This window comes from Lactuca saligna, chromosome 8 (genome assembly GCF_052625555.1).
Source record: "Lactuca saligna cultivar CGN05327 chromosome 8, ASM5262555v1, whole genome shotgun sequence".
NCBI classification, from domain to species: domain Eukaryota; kingdom Viridiplantae; phylum Streptophyta; class Magnoliopsida; order Asterales; family Asteraceae; genus Lactuca; species Lactuca saligna.
The window spans coordinates 132,664,816-132,688,128 of record NC_136424.1 but is presented as its reverse complement, the minus strand read 5'-3'; the positions used below and the strand labels follow the sequence as shown (position 1 = coordinate 132,688,128).

The following is a 23,313-nucleotide window of genomic DNA, read 5'->3' as shown; positions in this document are numbered from 1 at the left end:
CTTCCTATTAACAAATTCATAGGCTTTCTCTGAATAAATCCATATCACGAGGTCCATATATGTGTTCTTCTATAAATGAGGGGTCTTTACGACATAATTTCATAATACAAGGGTTTGAACATTTAAATATCCAAAGCACGAAAGAAAAAGACGGCAGAACTGTAATTCATTTTTCCAGAGCTGCAATCACTAAGCCCAAACCAATCATACTACGAGAGCTTGTACATTTCGCATTAAAAGTTGTACTTTCTCTGGAGTTATTTTTAGTGCTATCCCTCAAACCGCAAGAAGCGTGCTGTTCAAGTGAAAAGACGTAGTTAATTACTTCTCTCTGTGTGTGTGTGCAAGTGTGTGTGTGGGGCACCATAATTTCTTAAGAAGATACTTCACCCTTCATCCACAATACGCAAACTTTCGAGATTCCTCTGGTGCAACCCAGATAGAATCGTCTTTTCTTTCTGGCTATTTCAAGCTCTTTTCACTTCACTTATTTGGGGAAAACATAGCAAGAAATCCAGAATTTTTTTGGGGTTTATTGTTAATTGAAGTGAGTTGAGGTTGTTGATTTTAGGGTTTTAAGGTAGATTTGGTTTCGTTTGATGGGAATTGGGTAAGGTGGGAGATGAGGAAGTCTTTTAAAGATTCTTTTAAAGCACTTGAAGCCGATATACAACATGCCAATACTCTGTAATCTCTCTCTCTCTCTCTCTCTCTCTCTCTCTCTCTCTCTCTTAATTAAGTATGGATTATGTAAATTAATGATTCTTAATATAATATTGATTGAATCTTATGTTGGATTTAAGGGTTCTCATTCTCAAAACATGACTTTGAATTACAGAGCTTTGACAGAGTCTCTGAGTAATCAAAGCAGAGTCTCTCAAGACATGTTGTTTTAAGTTGTTTAATTCTATCAAGAATCTTTAAATTAGAGAAAAATTGAGAATTTGGCTGATTATTTAGTTGTAAAACAAAAACAGGGCATCGGATTATCCAAAGGAGTATGATGGTGGATGCCTTCAGATGAGATTATCATACAGTCCATGTGCTCAGTTCTTTCTGTTTTTTGTTCAGTGGAGCGATTGTCACCTTGCTGGAGCCCTCGGTTTACTCAGAATCCTTATTTACAAGGTATATATATAATTATATATGTATTATGTATGTGTATGATGAGGGTATATACGTCTTTTTCTTTCATGGTTGTGTCCATCTTATTTTATCATGTACCCTTTTTGGATGGAATGATTGACATCATTCTAAGTTTTCTAGTGTGTTAAACGCTGTAAACCTGTTATTTAATGTTGTATCATGTTGTGTTACAATCTTTATGGTTTCTTCATGTACAAGTATGTTGGGAATGGAGGGGTATTTTCGACATTTGTGAAGTATGTAACTTGTCATTATATGGCGTTGCAGGCATATGAGGATGGAAAGACGAGCATGTATATTCATGAGCGCAAAGCTACTATAAGAGAATTTTATGGTTCGTTTAGCTCGACCTTTATTTTCTATTTTAGCAAATAACCAAAACGAAGTATTTGAAACTGAAATGACAATTTGTCTCTTCCATCATTTCATGAGGGAGAAAGATACGTAATGACAAGAAATTCTTTTACTTAACGTACAAAGTACGATTTAAAGAACAAAAGTTAAAAAATTTAAGCTTTTTGTTAAGTCTATTACTTTTTCGCAAATTTGCCCTCGTTCTTTGTTTTTCTTCCCATTTACCAACCATTTACGAAGTGTAATAATTTTCTCAAATATCTTTTAAACATCATTTGTTTGGACAATAGTAAATGAAGAAGAGGGTACTCATTGTGGGATCTTTTGAATAGGTGTTATATTTCCATCTTTATTGCAACTTCAAAGGGGAATAAGTGATATTGAAGATAGGAAACAAAAGGAGCTTTGTGCATCAAAGTATCAAAGAAAGGATGAGATGAACAAAGGTAAACTATCTGAAGTTGATATGGAGCGAGAGGAAGAATGTGGGATTTGCTTAGAGTTGAACACCAAAGTTGTCTTGCCTGATTGCAACCATTCCTTGTGTATGAAGTGCTACACAAATTGGTAAGTCAGACTCCATTCATTGTTTCTATATATGCAAACATATAGGTGTATGGTTCATGACTTATTTAAGTAATGAGCTTGCATGTGTTTACCTATTTGTTACCAATATTTTTAACTAATTTACAAAACAAATTTGAATTTTTTTGATCAATCTATGCATTCATTAATGGACAAAATGTAGAAAAGTATTTGCACTTTCTCCATTTTATCATTTTTGCCACTTAACTATTTTATATAGTGATTAACAATTATACCTTTCTTGAGCGTGAAAAGAAGACATTTCTTTTGGTTACCCGGTTTTGTAAAATGGCAAAAAACATAAAAGAACAATATGTTTTTACCATTTTATCAATTTAGCTGCTGAATTATTATTTTTTCTATGATTATTATGATAATACTCCACTGGTTAAATTGATAAAAATAGTAGTTACCAAATCGATAAATTAGTTAAAGTACGTTTTCTTGTATTTAGCCCGATATGGAAACCGAATAACCACAAAAATTGATTTCTTTTTTTGGTAAGAAAAAGCAAAATGATTTAATCATTACAAAAAGTAGCTAAGACTAATTTGATAAAATGATGAAAATACGAGTGCTTTTCTTTTCTCTATTTTATCGTTCATAGATTGGTTGCTTTTTGGTAACAAAATGAAACATGGCTTCATAGATTCATATGAAATCCACTTCGTTGCATATTTTGGTAAAATTGGTCCATGACTCTATGTCAATATCTAGCACTAACATTACTATGCTATCCATATATATGTTAAATATATTCGACAAACTGGATTTTTTATGAGTTAATGCATTCATATATTAGTAAAAAAATTTCACCAAGGGTTTCATATATACCGATACAAATACAATGATTATTTTTCATATTTTCTTCGCCCGTGTCAAGACACAATACGAAGAGAGTTAAATATTGTTAACATTGCTAAAGTACCCCTATGGTAAAGGGTAAACTTGTCTTTTACTTATTGGTATACGACTATTTATAAATTCAAATGTGTCATAAACTCAGGCGTGCTCGATCTCAATCATGTCCATTTTGCCGTGATAATTTGAAACGAGTTAACTCGGGTGATCTATGGATCTACACTTGTCGTTATGAAGTCATTGAGTTATCAGCTATTGCAAGGGAGAATTTGAGGAGACTTGTTATGTACATCCAAAAGCTACCTCTTATTGTTGTGGATCCTGTCAATATTTCTTATGACCCTCGCTTCCGATGAAGGCGTTGTAGTGTTGTTGTGGGCATCATCCATTTGTACATATAATTGTTGTTTGATTTGAACTTACATTATTTTGGATTTATTGAAAGATAGCATTGGTTTGTATATATTTGTATACAGTTGAACATACTTGGTTGGATATATGTTGTAACCTGAAAATTGTAAAAAGATTAAACTAATTTGATGTGTTTGGTGCTTTATAACTAACAAAACGATTGAATTTTTTCTTCTTTGTCACGAGTTATTAATTTTTTAAACTGTATTCAATAATTATGGAACATTTAATATTTCTTTGATTTGGTCAACAATTGTTGGTTTATCTCGTTTGTTGAGTCGGCATTCTACGTGGCAACGTGGCGTTTTAATTGAATAACCTGGACGTTTTACTCTTGGTGGAGATTTGTTTTATGTGCATCATTTTATATTTTATACCTTAATACGATGAATAATGAGAATGAAAACCGAAGGAGCTCGCTTAATTTGGAAGCAATCAGGTGAATGTCGTTTTCCTCTTGCAAAAGCAGCCCTATTTTGGGGCTGAATGATGGTACAACAACAGATGACATGTGAAACTTCATTGTCTATTGATCAAGATACCCATTACAGATATAATCAAAAAGGAAAAGTAGACCACATGTATAATTCACTACTTTGATTTCATTTGCTCCAATTCCAGATTAGACCTGAACTAAAAATTGTGTAAGGACCTAACCAAGCTTGAACAGATCTCAAGCGAGCATGTCCCAATGCGTTTGATGGTCTGGCAGTCCAGTTTTCAGCAAACCAGCGGTCCCAAGCCAGTCTCAGATCGGTCTAGGGTCGGATTGATCTCGGTCTCCCAATGGTTTGATTTCAGTCTTCATGTATGGGTTGATCTCGGATCAGTCCCAGTCCCAGGTTCTGGTTTCAATTCCAGTTCCGGTTCTAGTCCGAGTCCCAACATCTATATCCTTCCCACCTAAAAAACTTAAGACAACTAAATATTTTTCTGTAGATGCAATTGGTGTGGCCAAAGTTATTGCCTTGCGCGAAATGATGTGAGGTTTTTTCTTTTATTTATTTATTTATTTTTTCGCCTTTAGTCCATGATATAATTTATATTTGGTTATGTTTAATTTAAAAGAAGTATAACTAATAATTATTACAGTTTAATTACTTTACTTATAATTAGTAATTTGCATTACATAGTTTAAATGTTGATGGAGAGCATATACATGATTTAGCTTAAACTTTTATGGATAAGTGAGAGGACTTAAGGGGCCAAAAGAGGCCCAACTTAAAACGGACACAACTTTTGATCCGTAAGAAGTTTAGAGATATGCGATACATCGAGATAAAGCTCTCATTGGGCCGAAGCTCCTAATAGCTCACCATCGCCCGATCCCCATCTTTCACAGTTTAGGCCTCAAATTTGTGATTTCCCCTAATTTCCGTTAATTTATTTTTTGTGTTCAGTTTTGATGAACTATAATAGACATGGTTTATGGATCATATGTACTATTTTACATATTCAGAATATATTATGGAAAACAAACATATAAACTATAATAAATATAGTTTATGAAATATACTACATTTTATCCATTACAAAGTAACTTTTCAGTATTCTACATATAACCGTCAATATAGCATTTGTGAGACACACTTTACGTACTTATCTAAGTATCAACTAAGTCATGAAATTATAACCAGAGTCTCTTGGAGGGAGAACGTGATACTTATGTATAGATCTATACGGGACTAACAATCCCGCACCTTAACTGTTCGCTATAGTTAGGCCGGCAGGCCTGGGGTGACAAATGTCGTACTGATTGTGACGCCCGAAGAACGTCGTGTTCAGGCCATCTTAGGTCATCAAGCATGGTTATGATAACTCACAATTTGGTATTGAACAATACTATTAGTATATGAATAAGTAAACAACTTCACAAAATTTTATTAAATAATAAAACTATAATACAGTATCTTACAGTACACTTGGTGAATCAAGGCACTACAATTACATAGCTTTTATACAAGTACAAATACATAATACTATTCCAGTACAGAGAAAACATACTTTTCATGGGTTTTATGTTAATTAAAACTACATTATACTATCGCAAAGTACAATAACATTTACACGTTTTGGTCTTCGGGTATTAAGACTACAACACAATTACAACAGGAAATATAAGACTTTATGGAAGAACATACTTACATTTCAAGGAACAAATGATAGATTTCAGTTACAAACATGCTTATGAACTCACCAACTTATTAATTGTTGACACTATTTTCAAAACTACTTGTATTCTCAGAAAATCGGTAAATAGGTATCCACATGTTTTGAGAAGACGGAGCTTCATAGACTCATGTCTTTTATCTTTTGATATAGTTTTCATGTTAAACAAACAATGTTTTGAACACTATTGTAAAACTATACTTTATAAATGTAATGGTTGTTGTACTTTGATTACTATTATGCAATTGTTGTAATAGTGTACATGACGTCATCCGCCCCCGAACGTTTCCGCCATTCCGGTTTGGGGGTGTGACATAGACCAGAGGTAGAACAAGTGGAGGGGATCCCTCAAAAAGTGAAGTTGTCATTAGAGGAATTTAAGAAAGTAGTGGCAAACGACACCTATGATAAATTGCTTTATTTGAGGAACATTTAGCACTAGAGAGATTCGATACCTATTGCTAGTCTCCCAAATCTACCCCACTACCAAATTAGTACTAATGAATCCGATATCCTAATGGGGAAGGTTGGAAGAACTTTTGAGAAATAATCATATTCAAGAAAGTATTAGTCAATGTGTCGTGCCTGCTCTACTTACCCCCAATAAGTATGGCAGTTAGGGGATATGCGTTGACAACTGTGCAATTAAAAAGATTATAGTAAGGTTTCGTTTACTAATACCTTGACTAGATGATTTAGTAGAACAACTATCTGGAGCAAAAATCTTTTCCAACATAAACCTACAAAGCATATATTATCAAATAAGGATCAGACCACGAAGATAACATTTAAGACAAAAGATAAGGTGTATGAGAGGATAGTGATGTCATTTGGTTTATCAAACACCCCCAACACTTTTGTGAGTCTAATGAACCAAGTGTTGTTCCTTTTTATAGGATACTTTATTTTAGTTCACTTTGACGATATTTTGATTATTAGCAACACAAAGAAGGAGCACATGGAACACTTACTGACCACATTCGACATTTTACAAGAAAATATGTTGTATGCTAACCTAAATAATTGTATGTTTTTAAGTAATGAACTTTTTCTTGGCTATATTATAAGTTTTTAAAGCATTCTTGTGGACGGTGATAAAGCTAGGCTAATGAAACTCCCCTTGCTAGGTTAGTTTTAAATACATTAATTTTTTTCAATAAAAACCAATTTGGAGTTTTGATTACTAAAATCATTCAGTCCAATAATTAAAAATAGGTGTAACAGTTCAAAATAGCAAGGATATAACAATACAATATCATAGTTTAATAACCACACATGACGTTGCCTTCTCAAAAGTCCTTGTTATTTCGAGTCTTGTCTCTACGTTCTTCAGTTAGTGAACACATAAGAATAAGTTAAGCAATGAAATATCATAGTGATAGTTCTGAGGTTGAATAACTTAAAGTAATGATGACAATAATAATCATATTTGAAACCAACCCCCCAAATTAATATAAAATCATCAAATACCATAAGTATTAATAAACCAAAGGATAAGGTACTAAGGCTCGATCAATCAAGAGCAAAGGATATATGTACTCATATTCAATTCCAAGGATACCAAACCCATAAACTAAAGTCAAGAATTTAATAACTCAAGAATTTTATCCAAGGAAGGTAATCAAAAAATGCCATAGCTAGAGCTTGCCAAGCCACAAGGGAATTAACATTCCATAATCCAAAACAAAGGGTTAATTAACCTATCATTACAAATAAAAGGTTTACTCTTTTGTTAAACAAAAGTATATGAAGTAATAACTCAATAAGTGGAATTTAATGACCTAATCAATGCGTTTTAATGACTCATAATTCCAAACATGATCAAAGGCTAAATATTGGTTACAATGGTTTAACAATATCAATAAACATAAAAAGGGTAAAGGAATAATTCAACAACTCTATATACAAATCATGTATCTATTCCTAAACCTTGTCCATCCCATAAAGTACCATGTCATAATGATGGTTAGTAGTCAAGCATGGATGCATCGCACAACCATGGTGACTTCACACTATATATAGAGGAATCATTCCAATATACCATTTATTTGCCTAAGAATATACAACAAGGAGCATGTGAACCATCATACATGAAAATGGGTCAAAAAGAATAGTCAGAAGAAGATCGAAGATGGTTATTCGTCAAACTGAAAGATATGTGGGATGTGTCAATTCATGTGATTTTTAATCCATTGCATTTGATTTGGAAACTGGAGAAGACATTTCCATTGAGGAGCCTCAATCATACAAAGAAATGGTGATGTGAAATTTCCCAAAAACTCATAGAAAAATTTTCATTTTAAAATAATAAGTGAAAGACCCCAACTTTCGTATTTATGAAAGACCCAAACTTTCATTCTATTTCAAAAGATTTCTTAAGTTACTTCCTCAAAACATGCTACATGCATATTTATACAACAATATTTTATATTGATAAAGTGATTACAAAGGATTGGATACAAACCAACTAAGTTTTATTACATTTCATGTCTACCCACGAATCTACTATTAATATACATACATGAATATTAAAAATACAGAGAAATACTATTAACTATTCTAAATCTTTCAGCAGTATAAAGCTATATTTGAATACTCATCACCTACAATTGTTAAATATTGAGAGGAATAAGCGATAACGCTTAGTGAATTCAATAAATAGATACAATATAATCTGATGCCTTACATATACCAATATGACAGAAGCAGAAGGGAACAAGAAGACATATGTGAAATCATGTGACAAGCGTTCATATCAATCAAAGACTTTATTCAAAGATATACTTTTCAATGAGACATAACGATTTCAATACGTGATATGAATCAATAAAGCTTTGGCCCAATTGGCACAGAAGACATAAATTCTGATTAACATTTTGGTAGATTTCAGGCTTATAGCCCTGTCTAACCATTTGCCAATACCATAGAATAGAGTTCATTCTCTTACGGAGTCATGCTCTACATGGTCAGAGGCTACATACCATTCCTATCAAACCTTATACCAATGCCATAGAATAGAAGTCATTCTCTTACGGAGACATGCTCTACATGGCCAGAGGCTACGTACCAGTACCAATGTGAATCTAAGTCCTTTCACTGATTACATGGTCAAAGGTATTATAATTGCTATAAACATAGCGAATAAAATAACACGGGAGAATAACTCAGATTAATAACACTGAGAAGCACATAGCACATATAACACATAACTTACAATTGTTCCTATATATTGAACTCACCTTAAGTTTACCGGGGGTTAAAATAGTAATTTGGACAACATTTCGGCTTTAAATATGTCTTTCTATGCTGAAAACCGGGAGCTTAATTGAAAACTGGGTTCTGCGAAGGTAGGGCTTCAAAACCGAACAGATAAAATTTTTGGGCTTCTCGGGGGTCTCGGGACGTGTTTCGAGTGCTAAAATTGATACCGGGGCTTCGGGAAAAGTCAAAATAGTGAAAATATTGAAAAAGAGTCCAAAAATGGAAATTTTCCAATTCTAGCCGGGAGGGTTCACACCCTCCTATTTATAGGGATGAGGTTCGGATGCTGTGTTTGAGAAGCGAGCACGTGGCTGCTGGAGAGAAGGCCACGAAGCGAGAGGAGGGGAGAAGACCTGCACCTGCGAGCTTCAGACATATGGCAGGAGGAGCGAAGGCCACGAGGTCGCTGCGAGGCTCGGACGTGGCGTCTGCGAAACGGAGCACGTGGATCGCATGCGAGATGGGTGCGGCGGTGGCGAAGCGAGGTTCGGACACGTATAGAGGCAGGTGTCGTAGCGAGGTGAGGCCACGTCTCCGGTGACGCACCTGCTTTGTGCGAGGTGACATGGCCGGTTACTATTCATGCGAGATTTCTCGATTTTTGAGCCCCGAACTTCTAAAATCCACAACTTTCGCATACGAGCTCTATTTTTGACGTTCTTTATATGCACGCGTAGCTAAAATTACGCTCTACAACTTTCGTTTAGACTTCGTCGGCTAATTTTGAATTTATTTTTAATATTATTATTTTTAATAGACCGGGACAGGAAAATCTGTTAAAAATTCATAACTTCTTCATCCTATATCCATTTTTGTCAGACTTTTTACCGTTGTACTACATATGACGAGACCTTCGATTCTCGTTTAGGATGTATCAGTAAAATATCGCTCGATCTAAAATTCGAGTTTTAGCTGTCTACTACTAAGTCGAAACTTCGAAAAATCATAACTTCTCATACGAAGTCAGATTTTGGCGTTCTTTTTATCGAATTTCTCGGGTTAACGAATACTACAACTTTCATTTAGATTACTAAGGCTAAAAAGTAGTTTATTAAAAACTCACTTTTTACGTCATTCGGCGCCGTGCTGGTTTTGTCGCGGATCTTCGGTTGGTCATAACTTCTTCGTTATAACTCGGATTTTGATGAGGTTTTCGCCTACAAGTTTCTAATGAGATGATTTACAACATCAATTAATAAAATTTTACTTATTTCAAATTTTATATTTTCGCTAAATTTCACTATTTGGTTATTAATTGGAATCTCATAAGACTTCCAATATTTTATGAGTGATTCTAAACAGAGTTTTACTTCATTTCTAGTAAAAACTAGCTGTTAGAACTCAACACTCAATTTTATTCACTTTTAATAATAACAATACACAATTTTAGAATGTGTATGTTACAAATACATCCTCCTTTTGAGGATTTCGTCCCCGAAATCATAACGATTAAAACAATTAGGGATACTTCACTCTTATTTCATTCTTATTTTTCCCTAGTATAATTTGGGCCTCGATGGTGCTTCCACTTGACAATCACCAACTTCATTTCTTTATTACGTAAACTAGTCGTTCTTTCATTTACAATCTCTTCTATTCTTCTCGGATAATAGAACCATTTCATCATATATGCTTAACCTTTACACAGATAGCTCACATGAAACATTTCATGAATATCTGTCAAATCTTCAGGCAATTCCAAACAGTATGCTTGCTTACCAACCGTTATTTCTTCCAAAATAGTATAACACCTTTTCATGAAATACCTTCAGTATTACTAAATCATCCACCCGGAATTCTACGGGTCGTCTCCTCTTTTCTGCATAGGGAATTTATCGATCTCGAGCCGCTTTCATTCTTTCTCTAAATATTTATATCTTGTTAGTGATGTCCTGAATCATTTCGGATCCTCTAAATATCTTCCATCTTACATCACGCCAACATATTTGAGTATGACATTTACGCTCATACAGTACTTTATATACCTGCAGTATATTTTCTACTGTTTGGATTGCTCTCTTCTTTTGACCATTTTTCTGAGGATGATAAGTTGTACTAAGAGCAACTCGAGATCCTAATTCATGCTTCATTCTCACCCAAAAGTGAGGGAGTGAAACGAGTATCACAGTTGGAAATAATCTATAATGGCGCATCATGACTTGCCACAATTTCGTCTAAGTAACTTACGTGTATTTTTCCAATGGAGTCGTTTCACGTGTGGCGAGAATATATGTACTCTTCATCAGCCGGTCGATAATTAACCAAATGTTATCATTCATAGTTTTTTTCTCCTCTTTCAAGGTATTAACTATATCAGGCGGATAAGTAGAATATCCTTTCGACATAACTTACGAGTTTTTAAGAAAGAAATTTATTACTTTCACCGTAGACATAAATAGGATCTTCCCTTTTGATAGGGATGCATATCATCTCTTTCTAGATCAAGAGCTTTGCGTGGTTCTTTAACAACCAATCCATATCGAGAATAATATCAAAGATAGGAATTAGGTTAGCAGGAAGATTATATCTTTCAATTCCTATAACACTAACTTTATAGGCTTTATCAGCAAGTAATGATATATTTCCTATGTCATCTATATGAAATGATTGGACAACTGCGTAACAAGTAATTTGAAAAGAATATGCGAATTTATAAGACATGAAAGAATCTGAGGCATTGAAATCAAATAAGATGTGAGTAGATCTAGAGTTTACGAGAATATCACTAGTCACAACATTTGAGTTTTAACTTACTCCCTTTGTGGTAATCTTAAATCTACGATATTTAACTTTTATTTTGCCAAACGATTGTCAAATTCTTCAAACTTCCTAATTACTGGCGGTGTTCAAATTTGCACCCGCTCTTCATTCTCTATTGAACATTCGATATTAATCTTTGAGTTAAAACTCAATTCTCATTGCAGATTTCTGCTCCTTCTTGGTTTATAAACTAATCCCAAGATAAGGTATTTACTTTTGCTATAACGACAACTCGAATGGTTATATTCTAATGACCTTTGATTTTAGCTCGCACAAGACATATAACGATCCAAACTCTTATATTAGAATCAGATCGAATAAATCGAGTTGATAGAATAACGAAAACAAAAAGAGTTTGATCAACACGTAGATGCTTTGGAACAGAAAGAATAGCACCACGTGTCTCTAATTCATGCTTTCGGACCTACACATCTTTTAGCTTTTGGCACCTCCTACTTTTTAGTTGGAGTAATCTTTGATTGTTGATCGACAACTTGACTTCCCGTCATTTGACTAATAAGAGTAGGGTGGATACATTTCTTGTCTCCAGTAACACCACATAGCAAGTCACATCTCTGACTAATGATTGCTCAACTATTTAATGAAGATCGTTATATTTCTATCGACTACCTTGACCATTTACTTCTTCAGGATTCTTACTGATGTTTTGTCACTATATAAGACATGGTTCTCTGAACCAATTAACTCCTTTCGCCGATTTGTACTAATCGGACTCGATTCTTTATGACATTAAGATTTGAACGATAATTATTTTCTTAGTCATTACCGAAACAAAGGTAACGACACACATGAATAAAACGAAATCATTTACTAGCTTCTTGGTAACCTTGTGACTTTTCCTGATCCAAGTGTGAGTCCTGTGCTTCCAGTAGTATAGGCCTCTACTACTATTCACACATACTCATACTCGTCCCAAGTATTGTCTCGTAGTTCTCAAGTCACCATTCAAAAGTTTTCACAAAGCAACTTATCACACATGAACGTGTTTAAACAAATACATATAACAGTTTCTCCTAGACTCAACTAGGGTTTTCAGGTTTTTATCAAACATATTTTGGATTACCTGTACTCGCCTTCTAGGATTCTTCTCATGCATATGCTCGATTTATTATATATCCTAATACTTTTCCATAGGTCGATAGAAATTTTACTTCCATTTCTTCATACTAATTCTTTCTTGAGTAGTGTCTACTCTACAAGACACACTATTCCAAAATTTTTAGCAGCATGGAGATAAACGGTCTTCTACTACCTGCATCATCTTTTAACTCATGCAATCCATCATGCCCTTTTGTTCATTTCATTATTCTTCCTTGACATCGTTATTCTTGTATCTGAGTAAGCTAAGTCTATTTCATAAGAGTCTATCCTAAGAAGTCTACATCTTAGCTGCATCTCAACAAGCTTTACTAGCTTCAACTTGGTTCTCTGTCATTCCTGACTACAAGATCTCTTCATACGATACTATGGGTGTATTTCTTCTTCAATTAAGCATTCTACCTTACTTAAACAAGTAAGTTGCTTAACCATTTACCACAAATGACTCAATTCACCATCCCAATCTTGTATGTTACAGTCGGCTTAACACACAATGGAACTTTATATCACAAAGTCTCGGCCTATTGAGTCTGAAAACTTCATTAGCCTTTCCTTTGATCTTCATTTAATTCTTCTAAATCTTGCACAATATTCATTGTGATACTGCCGAAGTACTGATCACCGTCTTTGGTTCTTTTGACTCTATTAAACAATCACTTCTTCAATCTGAACATCGGTAGAACAACCTCGTGGATTTGTACCACCACATTTATCTTGTCCAAACGTGTTTCAAACGCACATCTTTCTTCCAAGGATGTTATTATATATCAAACATACTTTAAATGTATATTACCGCTCTATTGGTAACTATACACTTATTACGATAACAATTCATATTTATTATTTTATGATACCTCGCGATCGTTTATTTATAAATCTATCGATGTCTATTATCATAAGTCTCTTTATCACTCCGAAAAATTCTATTATGAAAATTCTTAAAATTTTCTAAACCATGGTCGGCAACAGACCTTAAGCTTTTTCACATAATAGAATATAAGGTATATCTCTTCTCTATATTCATTTATCATTTAGCACATAATAGAATATAAGGCATATCTCCTCTTTATATTCATTTATCATTTAACACATAATAGAATATAAGGCATATCTCCTCTTAATATTCTAGTGCTTGCCTCCATTAGGTATTCAACCTAAAATATATCGTATCATCTTTACTTAATAATTTAAGTTTAGAAATTCTTAAAAGTTCTAGTTCACTTAAACTAATTTTTTTTAAAATTCTGAAGTAACTTAATATCATAGAATACTAGGGTTTATCACTACCCAATTCCCACTTAAATATTTCCTATGGTTTGTATCCATATACTTATTACTGATCAACTCATATATTGAGCTTCCAACAGTTTAAGTCTAAATACCAATTCTTGATATTTAGTTCACTTAAACCATTTTTCTGATACCATGATTGAAAGACTCCAACTTTCGTATTTATGAAAGACCAAAACTTTCATTCTATTTCAAAAGATTTCTTAAGTTACTTCCTCAAAACATGCTACATGCATATTTATAAAACAATATTTTATATTGATAAAGTGATTACAAAGGATTGGATACAAACCGACTAAGTTTTATTACATTTCATGTCTACCCAGGAATCTAGTATTCATATACATACATGAACATTAAAAATACAGAGAAATACTATTAACTATTCTAAATCTTTCAGTAGTATAAAGCTATCACTACTAGAAAAACAGCCTTTTACGATGCTCATTGCGCGTCGTAAAAGGCTCCGACGACGCGTAAATGCACGTCAAGGAAGGCCCTGTCATAAAGAGAGACGACGCGCATTTACGACGCACAATTACGACGCGCGTTTACGACATGCAATGCGTATCAAGAAAGGCCCTGTCATAAAGGAAGACGACACGCATTCGCGTGTTGTAACATTATGACGCACGTGTTAATGACATGCAATGCGTATCAAGAAAGCCCTTGTCAAGAAAGACTATGTCATAAATGAAGATGACACACATTTTTGTGTATCATAATTTTAAATGTTTAAAAAAATTATTTATAGATTTACTAATTTTCAAATTAAATTCCCATTTCATGTCTCATAATAGAAAATAAAATACCATATACAAAAAATATAATACATTGCACAAAAGTTAATGTCATACAAATAATCATTCCAATAGTAGACAAATGGATAAATCTCAAAGGGATCAAAAATATGGTTGTCTTCTAATAGAACTTATACACAAGAAAGTACTAAATTTGCTATTGAACTTATACACAAGAAGAAGGTGTTTGAATTCAGAAAATGTCTCAGCAACTGAATTGGCCCTAGAAGCTTGTGGTTTGACTGCAATTGAGATAAGGATACCATGTTTACTCTTCTTAAGCTTACTAAACAAACTTGACAATATGATAATATAAAACTGAATTATTATTAAGATTAAGCCACAGATGCACTCAAGCTATAAATACCAATGGTGATGGTCTTTCATCAGCTGCACGTGGAAACCCACTACCATAAAAGAAGTATCAAAAACTGCTTTATTCAAAAAACTCAGAGTACTATTGTAATCATAATAAAACACACTGATTATGTATAGTTTTATACAACATTATTTTAGTAATAATGAATAAGAGGATACATTACTTAATTTATACTGGAATAACTCATCGAGATCTTTTCTTAAGTTGTGATACAGTTTAGCCAATGAAGGTTCCATGAAGAACTCCAAGTATCCTCCCAACATTTTCAAGTGCCCATCCTGTTTCATATCATGAAATAGAATGGAATAAAAAAGGAATGGAGTAAGAAAAGGTAATAGACTCACTATATCGCCTTTTGAGATGCTTCCACAAAACAGTAGCAGGACGGAATCGGAAACAACAGTCGTATCCAGGAGAAAAACAGAGTTCACTTTGATCTTCTCATTAAAGATCAACCACGGGAATGGAATTCTCAACGCCCAGGTATTAACCAAGTTCTATAGCATTAAAAACAAATTCAAATTAAAAAAACTAATAGAATTTAGAAAAACGAACTTACCGGGTGTAAAAGCACCTGACCATCCGCCACGGTTTTAGCGAGAATGACTTTTCATTATGCTGATGTCAACAAAAGCGAGTTATTATTTATAAAGAAATTGTTTAAACACAAAAGGGAGAATGATTTTTCCTTTTAAGAACTTATGTCATCCCACCTAATCAAATGATTTACATACTTGGGTACTACATGACTGAAAATAAAAATTATAAACTAACATACTAAATCAGCACCAATTATTATTTATTAGTTTGAATACCAAAAGCAGCTGAAATCATATTGAAAATTTAAGAAGAATAAAGCACACTTAGGGAAATGGAAGGAAAAACCAAACTAGGGGAAATCTATAAAAAGTTAGGACTTTCTCTATTAAGTTATTCGATTTGAATCAAGTAATAAATAAAAATAAACACATATATAGCTTTCCGAATCATTCCCATTAAGTCAAAAAGAAACTAAAAGTATGTAAGTGTGAGCCAAAAAAATGCATATTCTTATATTAACTAGTAATATTATTAATGTAAAGATGATACCTTTTTCCATCAGGATGTGTAATCACAATATCCATATCCCCACAACTAGCTTTTCCACATCTGAAGGATCCTCCACACACAACATTCACCTGACATAAATATATATATATATATATATATATATATATATATATATATATATATATATATATATATATATATTTATATTTGACTTTAACACATTTTGAAATATTTGAAAACATAAGACTTACACCAGGTAAAACATCTTCTCTATCTTTCTGTAGCAAGCACTCCATCTCTTGCACCTATGCATGCAGACAGTTATATAAGTTATAATAACAAGTTTTCATACACAAATCTTCAAAAATTTTATATTTTTCATAATATCAAAAGCCATACCTCATCACGTGGTATCCTTGTTTTGATATCATCAAAATACTTCAACCCTAATATATTTGACTGTATTAACGTGTCATCACTTTTTAAATCCTCCAGACTTCTGTGTCCTTTTTCATACAATTTCAATGGAGTTGCTGGACCAATCCCCCATACTTCCCCAAACAAACTAATTGTCCTTACCTAGGAAAAACAATAAAAAAGTGATTTTGATTTTCAGATATACAGTTTGCAAAAATGTTTTGAAACCCTAATTACAAAAACTTAATCAAACGAAGAAAAATGAACCTGCAGTAGCTGAAAGGTCGAAGGTCTCCGGTGTAGCTGTGGGGTGCGACATTCTTCTGCTGGTGGTGGCTTTACAGGGAGGCCATAGCTAACAATGGTGATTGAGGAGGACTCGTCGCTTAGTAACCAACGATCGAGAGAATCAGGTGGAGGGTCTATGAATGTGTCGATGCATAACGTGTATAATAAACGAGACCCTATTTTCCATCTAGTTATACCTATATGAAACAATTTTTTAAAAAAATTAATACAAGTTTTTCTGAGTTGAAATAATCATATATTCATGTATGTATAGAGACCATAATGTTTACCTCCAATGTAAATTAGTTGACTCAAAACACATAGAACTTATCTCAGAAAATGAAGTAATTCAACAGGGCCATTGTTTTTGTAAATAAAGTAATTCAGAAAATGACGTGGTTGAAACAGGACGTTAAGATCAGCTTTAGAAGCTGACCTACAAGGTGGAAAACACATCAATTGACGACTCCCTTTAAGGAGGCTTTGGCATATAATTGAAGTATTAATAAGAAAAAAGATATTGAAGCAATAAAAGAACTTATGAATTAGAAATTCATTACCCCGACAAAACCATCTTTCATAAAAGACATCCCTTCTTTGAAAATCTCTCTATTCTATTTTTAGATGTATAGAATAAGGAGAAAATGAGTTTTTAGTAGATAATATCCTCATTTAATCGAATAATTATCAATAACAAACGTAAAAGAAAAGATTGAGGGAAGATAATTACTTACTTTAACATCAACGGTTTTCACATTGGACTATAAGTGGGAACACCAGCTACTCTTTTTATCAACAAAACTTCAAACACCAACTACTCTTTTTCATCCTCCTTATAAATTATAATACTTTGTTATATAATCACCTTGCTTCAACAATGGCATGTACAGTTCTATTCCTCTTAACTCAAATGACCAAATTTAGTATCAACACTTCTTGTTAGCTTAAAATACAATTAAAGATTAATTGTGACATATGTAACAGAATAAATTATCATAATTAATAAGAAAATTACATGCCCATCTGCATTAATTAATAATACATGGTATTAGCTACCACTTTTTTCAACGATAGTAGAAAAACGATGTTGGTCCTGTAACAACATTACAAATAAACATTGAGCTTAGATTTTACACTTTATGCAAAAAAAAGATAGCCCAACTTCAATTATATGCCAACTGCAGATTTAATCAAATAATATAACGTTTAATATGGAGCATCATAGGAAGTAAATGAATTGGATTTTTATCTAACACTTGGTGGGACAAAATAAGTGCACATATAACATACACTCTTCTCTGTATCTCTTCAATCCCATTGAAAACATCCTCAAAACTCAAAATGCATTGTGATAAGAAAAACTATTAATAGGATTACCTGAGAGAAGTTCATATTTGGTGGTGACAGGTGTATAGTTGGAATCGGTTCATAAAGTACAATACTGAAAGAAAGAGAGAGTGAGGCGCTCGATATGATGAAGGAACACATCAGTCAGCTAAAGAGCAAATTGATCGGAACGTTAGAAAAAGAGAAATTGATACCTAATTGGATGTAGGAGAAATAGATAAAGGTTGTGCCCTTCGTTCTTGAGTTCAATGAAAAAGCTGGAACTGTTAGCTACAAACAACACCGGAAAAAACCACAATCAAAACTTCCGTTCACTAAATCAATTCCACTGATGCTACAAACAAACATATTTTAATCATAGAACCCTAAAAATTAACCTGATATCACATTAGATCTTTTGAATTGCCCTTTAGTCGAATTTCCCAACCCAAAATCGCCATCATGATCAACAATAAAAGTAGGTGGAGGTTCACATATTTATAAGCAATAAAATTGATGTGGATCAAGGATAAGAATAAGAAGATCCCAGAAACGATTTTATTCAAAATCTCGAGAATAGTTGAGGTCTACGATAAAGAAGCTATACATTGAAAACTAATGAATGATTACTGGATAAAAGGAGACATATTAGGAGGAAAAAGTTAAACCTTCACACAGGAGATGAGAGAAAGCAAAACCAATTACCTTTTGAACATCATTTAGGGATTCATCTACCGAGTCCGACCTATCGTCTTGTTCTTTGTAAGATCGAAAAATGTTAGATGAGATAGAGGTGGGATTAGAAGCGAATCTAAGGGATTGAACCCACCCAGTGCCATTTTCCTTCCCCTAAACCACCGTCGTTCGTAAACGTAGATCCCAAGGCGAAAAATCCCTAGCGCTCCGTGAAACAACGAAAGTAAGAGCAATTCTCGTATGAAGACGAAGCCCTACGGCTTTTTCGAAGAAGGTGGAGACAGCGGAATCGAGATCGATTTTGTGCGATTCGAGGAAGGAGGCTTCTTCTTTGGTAGCAGAAGTAAGTTCTGAGAACACTGCGATCATTTCCTGGCGGCGATTAATCTAATTTTGACTTTCAATCTTCAGTGAATTTACCAATGGTGGTGTCTTTCTAGCCAGCTTTGAGTTTTTCTTCTAATTGAGAGAAATTGAACACGAGTGCAGGTGGGGCCCAGACGTTAGGGCTTGCTGACTCACTCCAGCCAGGCTCAATAGCCATTGAGATCAATGGAGCCGAAGAGAAAGCACGCAGGAAAGCATGAATCTCCATGTGAAGATAAATAAACAGTGATTTCAACTGTGTGAAGTTCTTTACGCCAAGCTGGCGGCTGAGCAACCACATAGCAGTGTTGAAGTTTCCGGCCGCCGCATGTTCAGCCGCAAGATATGACTTTTGGACCTTAGCATGTCCTAGAGAGAAGGGAGGTGGCGATGCCTTAGGGTTTGTAGAGAGAAGCTCTGGAGGAAAAAGTGAAGAAGCGGGAACTTCAAAATTTTAGAATCGCAAAGGATTTCATTTTCAGCCTTTAAAAACGTGCGTTAGATAAAAAAATATAAAGTGACATTTCTAGAGGACACGCATTTAAAACAAGTGCCCTCCGTGTTTGTATTTTTTTGTTGGACATTAATTAGAAGGCGCGCAAAAATGCGTGTCCACTATCCTTCAAATTTTGGAAGGCTCACATTATTTTTAAGGTCACAAGAAAATGCGTATCGTAAATCGGCGAGTGTCATTGTTTGCGCGTCGTTAAAGGGTATTTTTCTTGTAGTGTATATTGGAATACTCATCAACTGCAATTGTTAAATATTGAGAGGAATAAGCGATAACGCTTAGTGAATTCAATAAATAGATACAATATAATCTTATGCCTTACATATACCAATATGACAGAAGCTGAAGGGAACAAGAAGACATATGTGAAATCATGTGACAAGCGTTCATATCAATCAAAGACTTTATTCAAAGATATACTTTTCAATGAGACATAACGATTTCAATGCTTGATATGCATCAATAAAGCTTTGGCCCAATTGGCACAGAAGAAATATAATTTCTGATTAACATTTTGGTAGATTTCAGGCTTATAGCTCTGTCTAACCATTTGCCAATACCATAGAATAGAGTTCATTCTCTTACGGAGTCATGCTCTACATGGTCAGAGGCTACATACCATTCCTATCAAACCTTATGCCAATGCCATAGAATAGAAGTCATTCTCTTAGGGAGACATGCTCTACATGGCCAGAGGCTACGTACCAGTACCAATGTGAATCTAAGTCCTTTCACTGATCACATGGTCAAAGGTATTATAATTGCTATAAACATAGCGAATAAAATAACACGGGAGAATAACTCAGATTAATAACACTGAGACGCACATAGTACATATAACACATAACATACAATTGTTCCTATATATTGAACTCACCTTAAGTTAACCGGGGGTTAAAATAGTAATTTGGACAGCATTTCAGCTTTAAATATGTCTTTCTATGTTGAAAACCGGGAGCTTAATTGAAAACCGGGCTCTGCGAAGGTAGGGCTTCAAAACAGAAAAGATAAAATTTTCGGGCTTCTCGGGGGTCTCGGGACGTGTTTCGGGTGCTTAAATTGATACCGAGGCCTTGGGAAAAGTCAAAATAGTGAAAATATGGAAAAAGGGGCCAAAAAATGGAAATTTTCCGATTCTAGCCGGGAGGGTTCGCACCCTCCTATTTATAGGGGCGAGGTTTGGATCCTGTGGTTGAGAAGCGAGCACGTGGCTGCTGGAGCGAAGGCCACGAAGCGAGAGGAGGGGAGAAGACGTGCACCTGCGAGCTTCGGACATCTGGCAGGAGGAGCGAAGGCCACGAGGCTCGGATGTGGCGTCTGCGAAACCGAGCACGTGGCTCGCATGCGAGATGGGTGCGGCGGTGGCGAAGCGAGGTTTGGACACGTATAGAGGTAGGTTTCGCAGCGAGGTGAGGCCACGTCTCCGGTGACGCACCTGCTTCGTGTGAGATGACGTGGCCGGTTGCTATTCATGCTGGATTTCTCGATTTTTGAGCCCCGAACTTCTAAAATCATAACTTTCGCATACGAGCTCCGTTTTTGACGTTCTTTATATGCACGCGTAGCTAAAGTTACGCTCTAGAACTTTCGTTTAGACTTTGTCGGCTAATTTTGACTTTATTTTTAATATTATTATTTTTAACAGACTGGGATAGGAAAATCTGTTAAAAATTCATAACTTCTTCATCCTATATCCGTTTTCGTCAGAGTTTTTACCGTTGTACTACATATGACGAGACCTTCGATTCTCGTTTAGGATGTATCGGTAAAATATCGCTCGATCTAAAATTCGAGTTTTTAGCTGTCTACTACTAAGTTGAAACTTCAAAAAATCATAACTTCTCATACGAAGTCAGATTTTGGCGTTCTTTTTATCGAATTTCTCGGGTTAAAGAATACTACAACTTTCATTTAGATTACTAAGGCTAAAAAGTAGTTTATTAAAAACTCACTTTTTACGTCATTCGGCGCCGTGCTGGTTTTGTCGTGGATCTTCGGTTGGTCATAACTTTTTCGTTATAACTTGGATTTTGACGAGGTTTTCGCCTACAAGTTTCTAACGAGATGATTTACAACATCAATTAATAAAATTTTACTTATTTCAAATTTTATATTTTCGCTAAATTTCACTATTTGGCTATTAATTGGAATCTCATAAGACTTCCAATATTTTATGAGTGATTCTAAACATAGTTTTACTTCATTTCTAGTAAAAAGTAGCTGTTAGAACTCAACACTCAATTTTATTCACTTTTAATAATAACAATACACAATTTCAGAACGTGTATATTACAATAAGGATCTAATGTATTTATCATAAAAGACCACAATTATCAACAAAGTTTCCAAAAGAACATTGGAGTATCAAAACATAAATGTGAATCTCCAGTGGACACGTTGCAATCACGCCATACCCTTCCCCCTCGAACTGGAAATACCTGAAAATGTTAAACTGCAAACTATAAACACAAAGCTTAGTCAATTTTCCCTCAAAATACCACATATCAAATAACCACACCCAACTTAAACAAAACTAAATGGTCCCAACCCAACATAATCATGGTCTCGGCTAACCTACATGATAATGGGTCCAAACCAACATGTATAATCATAGGCCTAACCCAACATATAAATGGGCCCATCCTAACATAAATAATAATGGGCCTATACCAACATAAAAATAGGCCCAACCCAGCATGCAAATCGGCCCAACCCAGCATGCAAATCGGCCCAACCCAACATAAACATGCAAGAGTCACAAAGACAGTTAACGCAATCCAATGGACCGACATTAGTTCCTTCGATCCATATGAATAGTGAGAAAACTAACCTCAATCTGATGTAAGACAAATGAATAACACACCTGAGCTGCCTAAACTAGAAGTACCCATACTGAATAACACATCATAAACCCTAAATAAAATTAGGTAGCAATTCCAAACACACGTCTTGGTTCTGATTGACCTACTTGGGTAAAAGACCATTTTACCCTTCCATGGCTAGGACCCAACCTATGGTACCTAACATCCAAAAAGACCAAAAGTTGGACTTTTGGGGTTACGTCATGCGTACGCAGCCTCTATGCACTGTATGGAGTCTTCTAAACGAAAACGATCCTGAACCAAGATACGCGCTGTGTAGCTAATATTACACCCTATGTAATATGGTTGTTTGCCAAATTTCTTATTAAGACCTTAATGTCTTAATTACAAACGTCCAACTCTCAGATCTGATCCTCATGAACGTCTTAATCATGATCCTAAAGCTGAATGGATCAAGCATGGATGAATAAGAGTGACCAATATCACCATTTTATGGTTCACAAATCTTAGAATGATGAAAGACATTCCTCATGAGGTCTGTAGTTGTTCAAGATTCCTTGATCCATGATTAAAGGACAAAAACTGATACCAAATCACCGCAAGCTAGATCTAATAAAAGGATCAACAAGGTTTAGACTTTATACCTTCTGGAAGATTGTAACATCCCGAAATAGCAAGAGTTGAGTGGAAGGGCTAAAAGTG

At 34.5% G+C, this 23,313-nt stretch overlaps 1 protein-coding gene across 1 annotated transcript; it reads left to right on the top strand.

The window, feature by feature from the left end:
• Positions 1-318: 318 nt before the first annotated feature.
• Positions 319-3,532, top strand: AIRP2 (RING/U-box superfamily protein). Its single transcript, XM_078970861.1, has 5 exons — positions 319-687; positions 978-1,128; positions 1,414-1,480; positions 1,833-2,067; positions 3,092-3,532. The coding sequence occupies exons 1-5, from the start codon at positions 623-625 to the stop codon at positions 3,300-3,302; spliced, it is 729 nt and encodes a 242-aa protein (XP_078826987.1). The 5' UTR covers positions 319-622; the 3' UTR covers positions 3,303-3,532.
• The last annotated feature ends 19,781 nt before the right edge of the window (positions 3,533-23,313 follow it).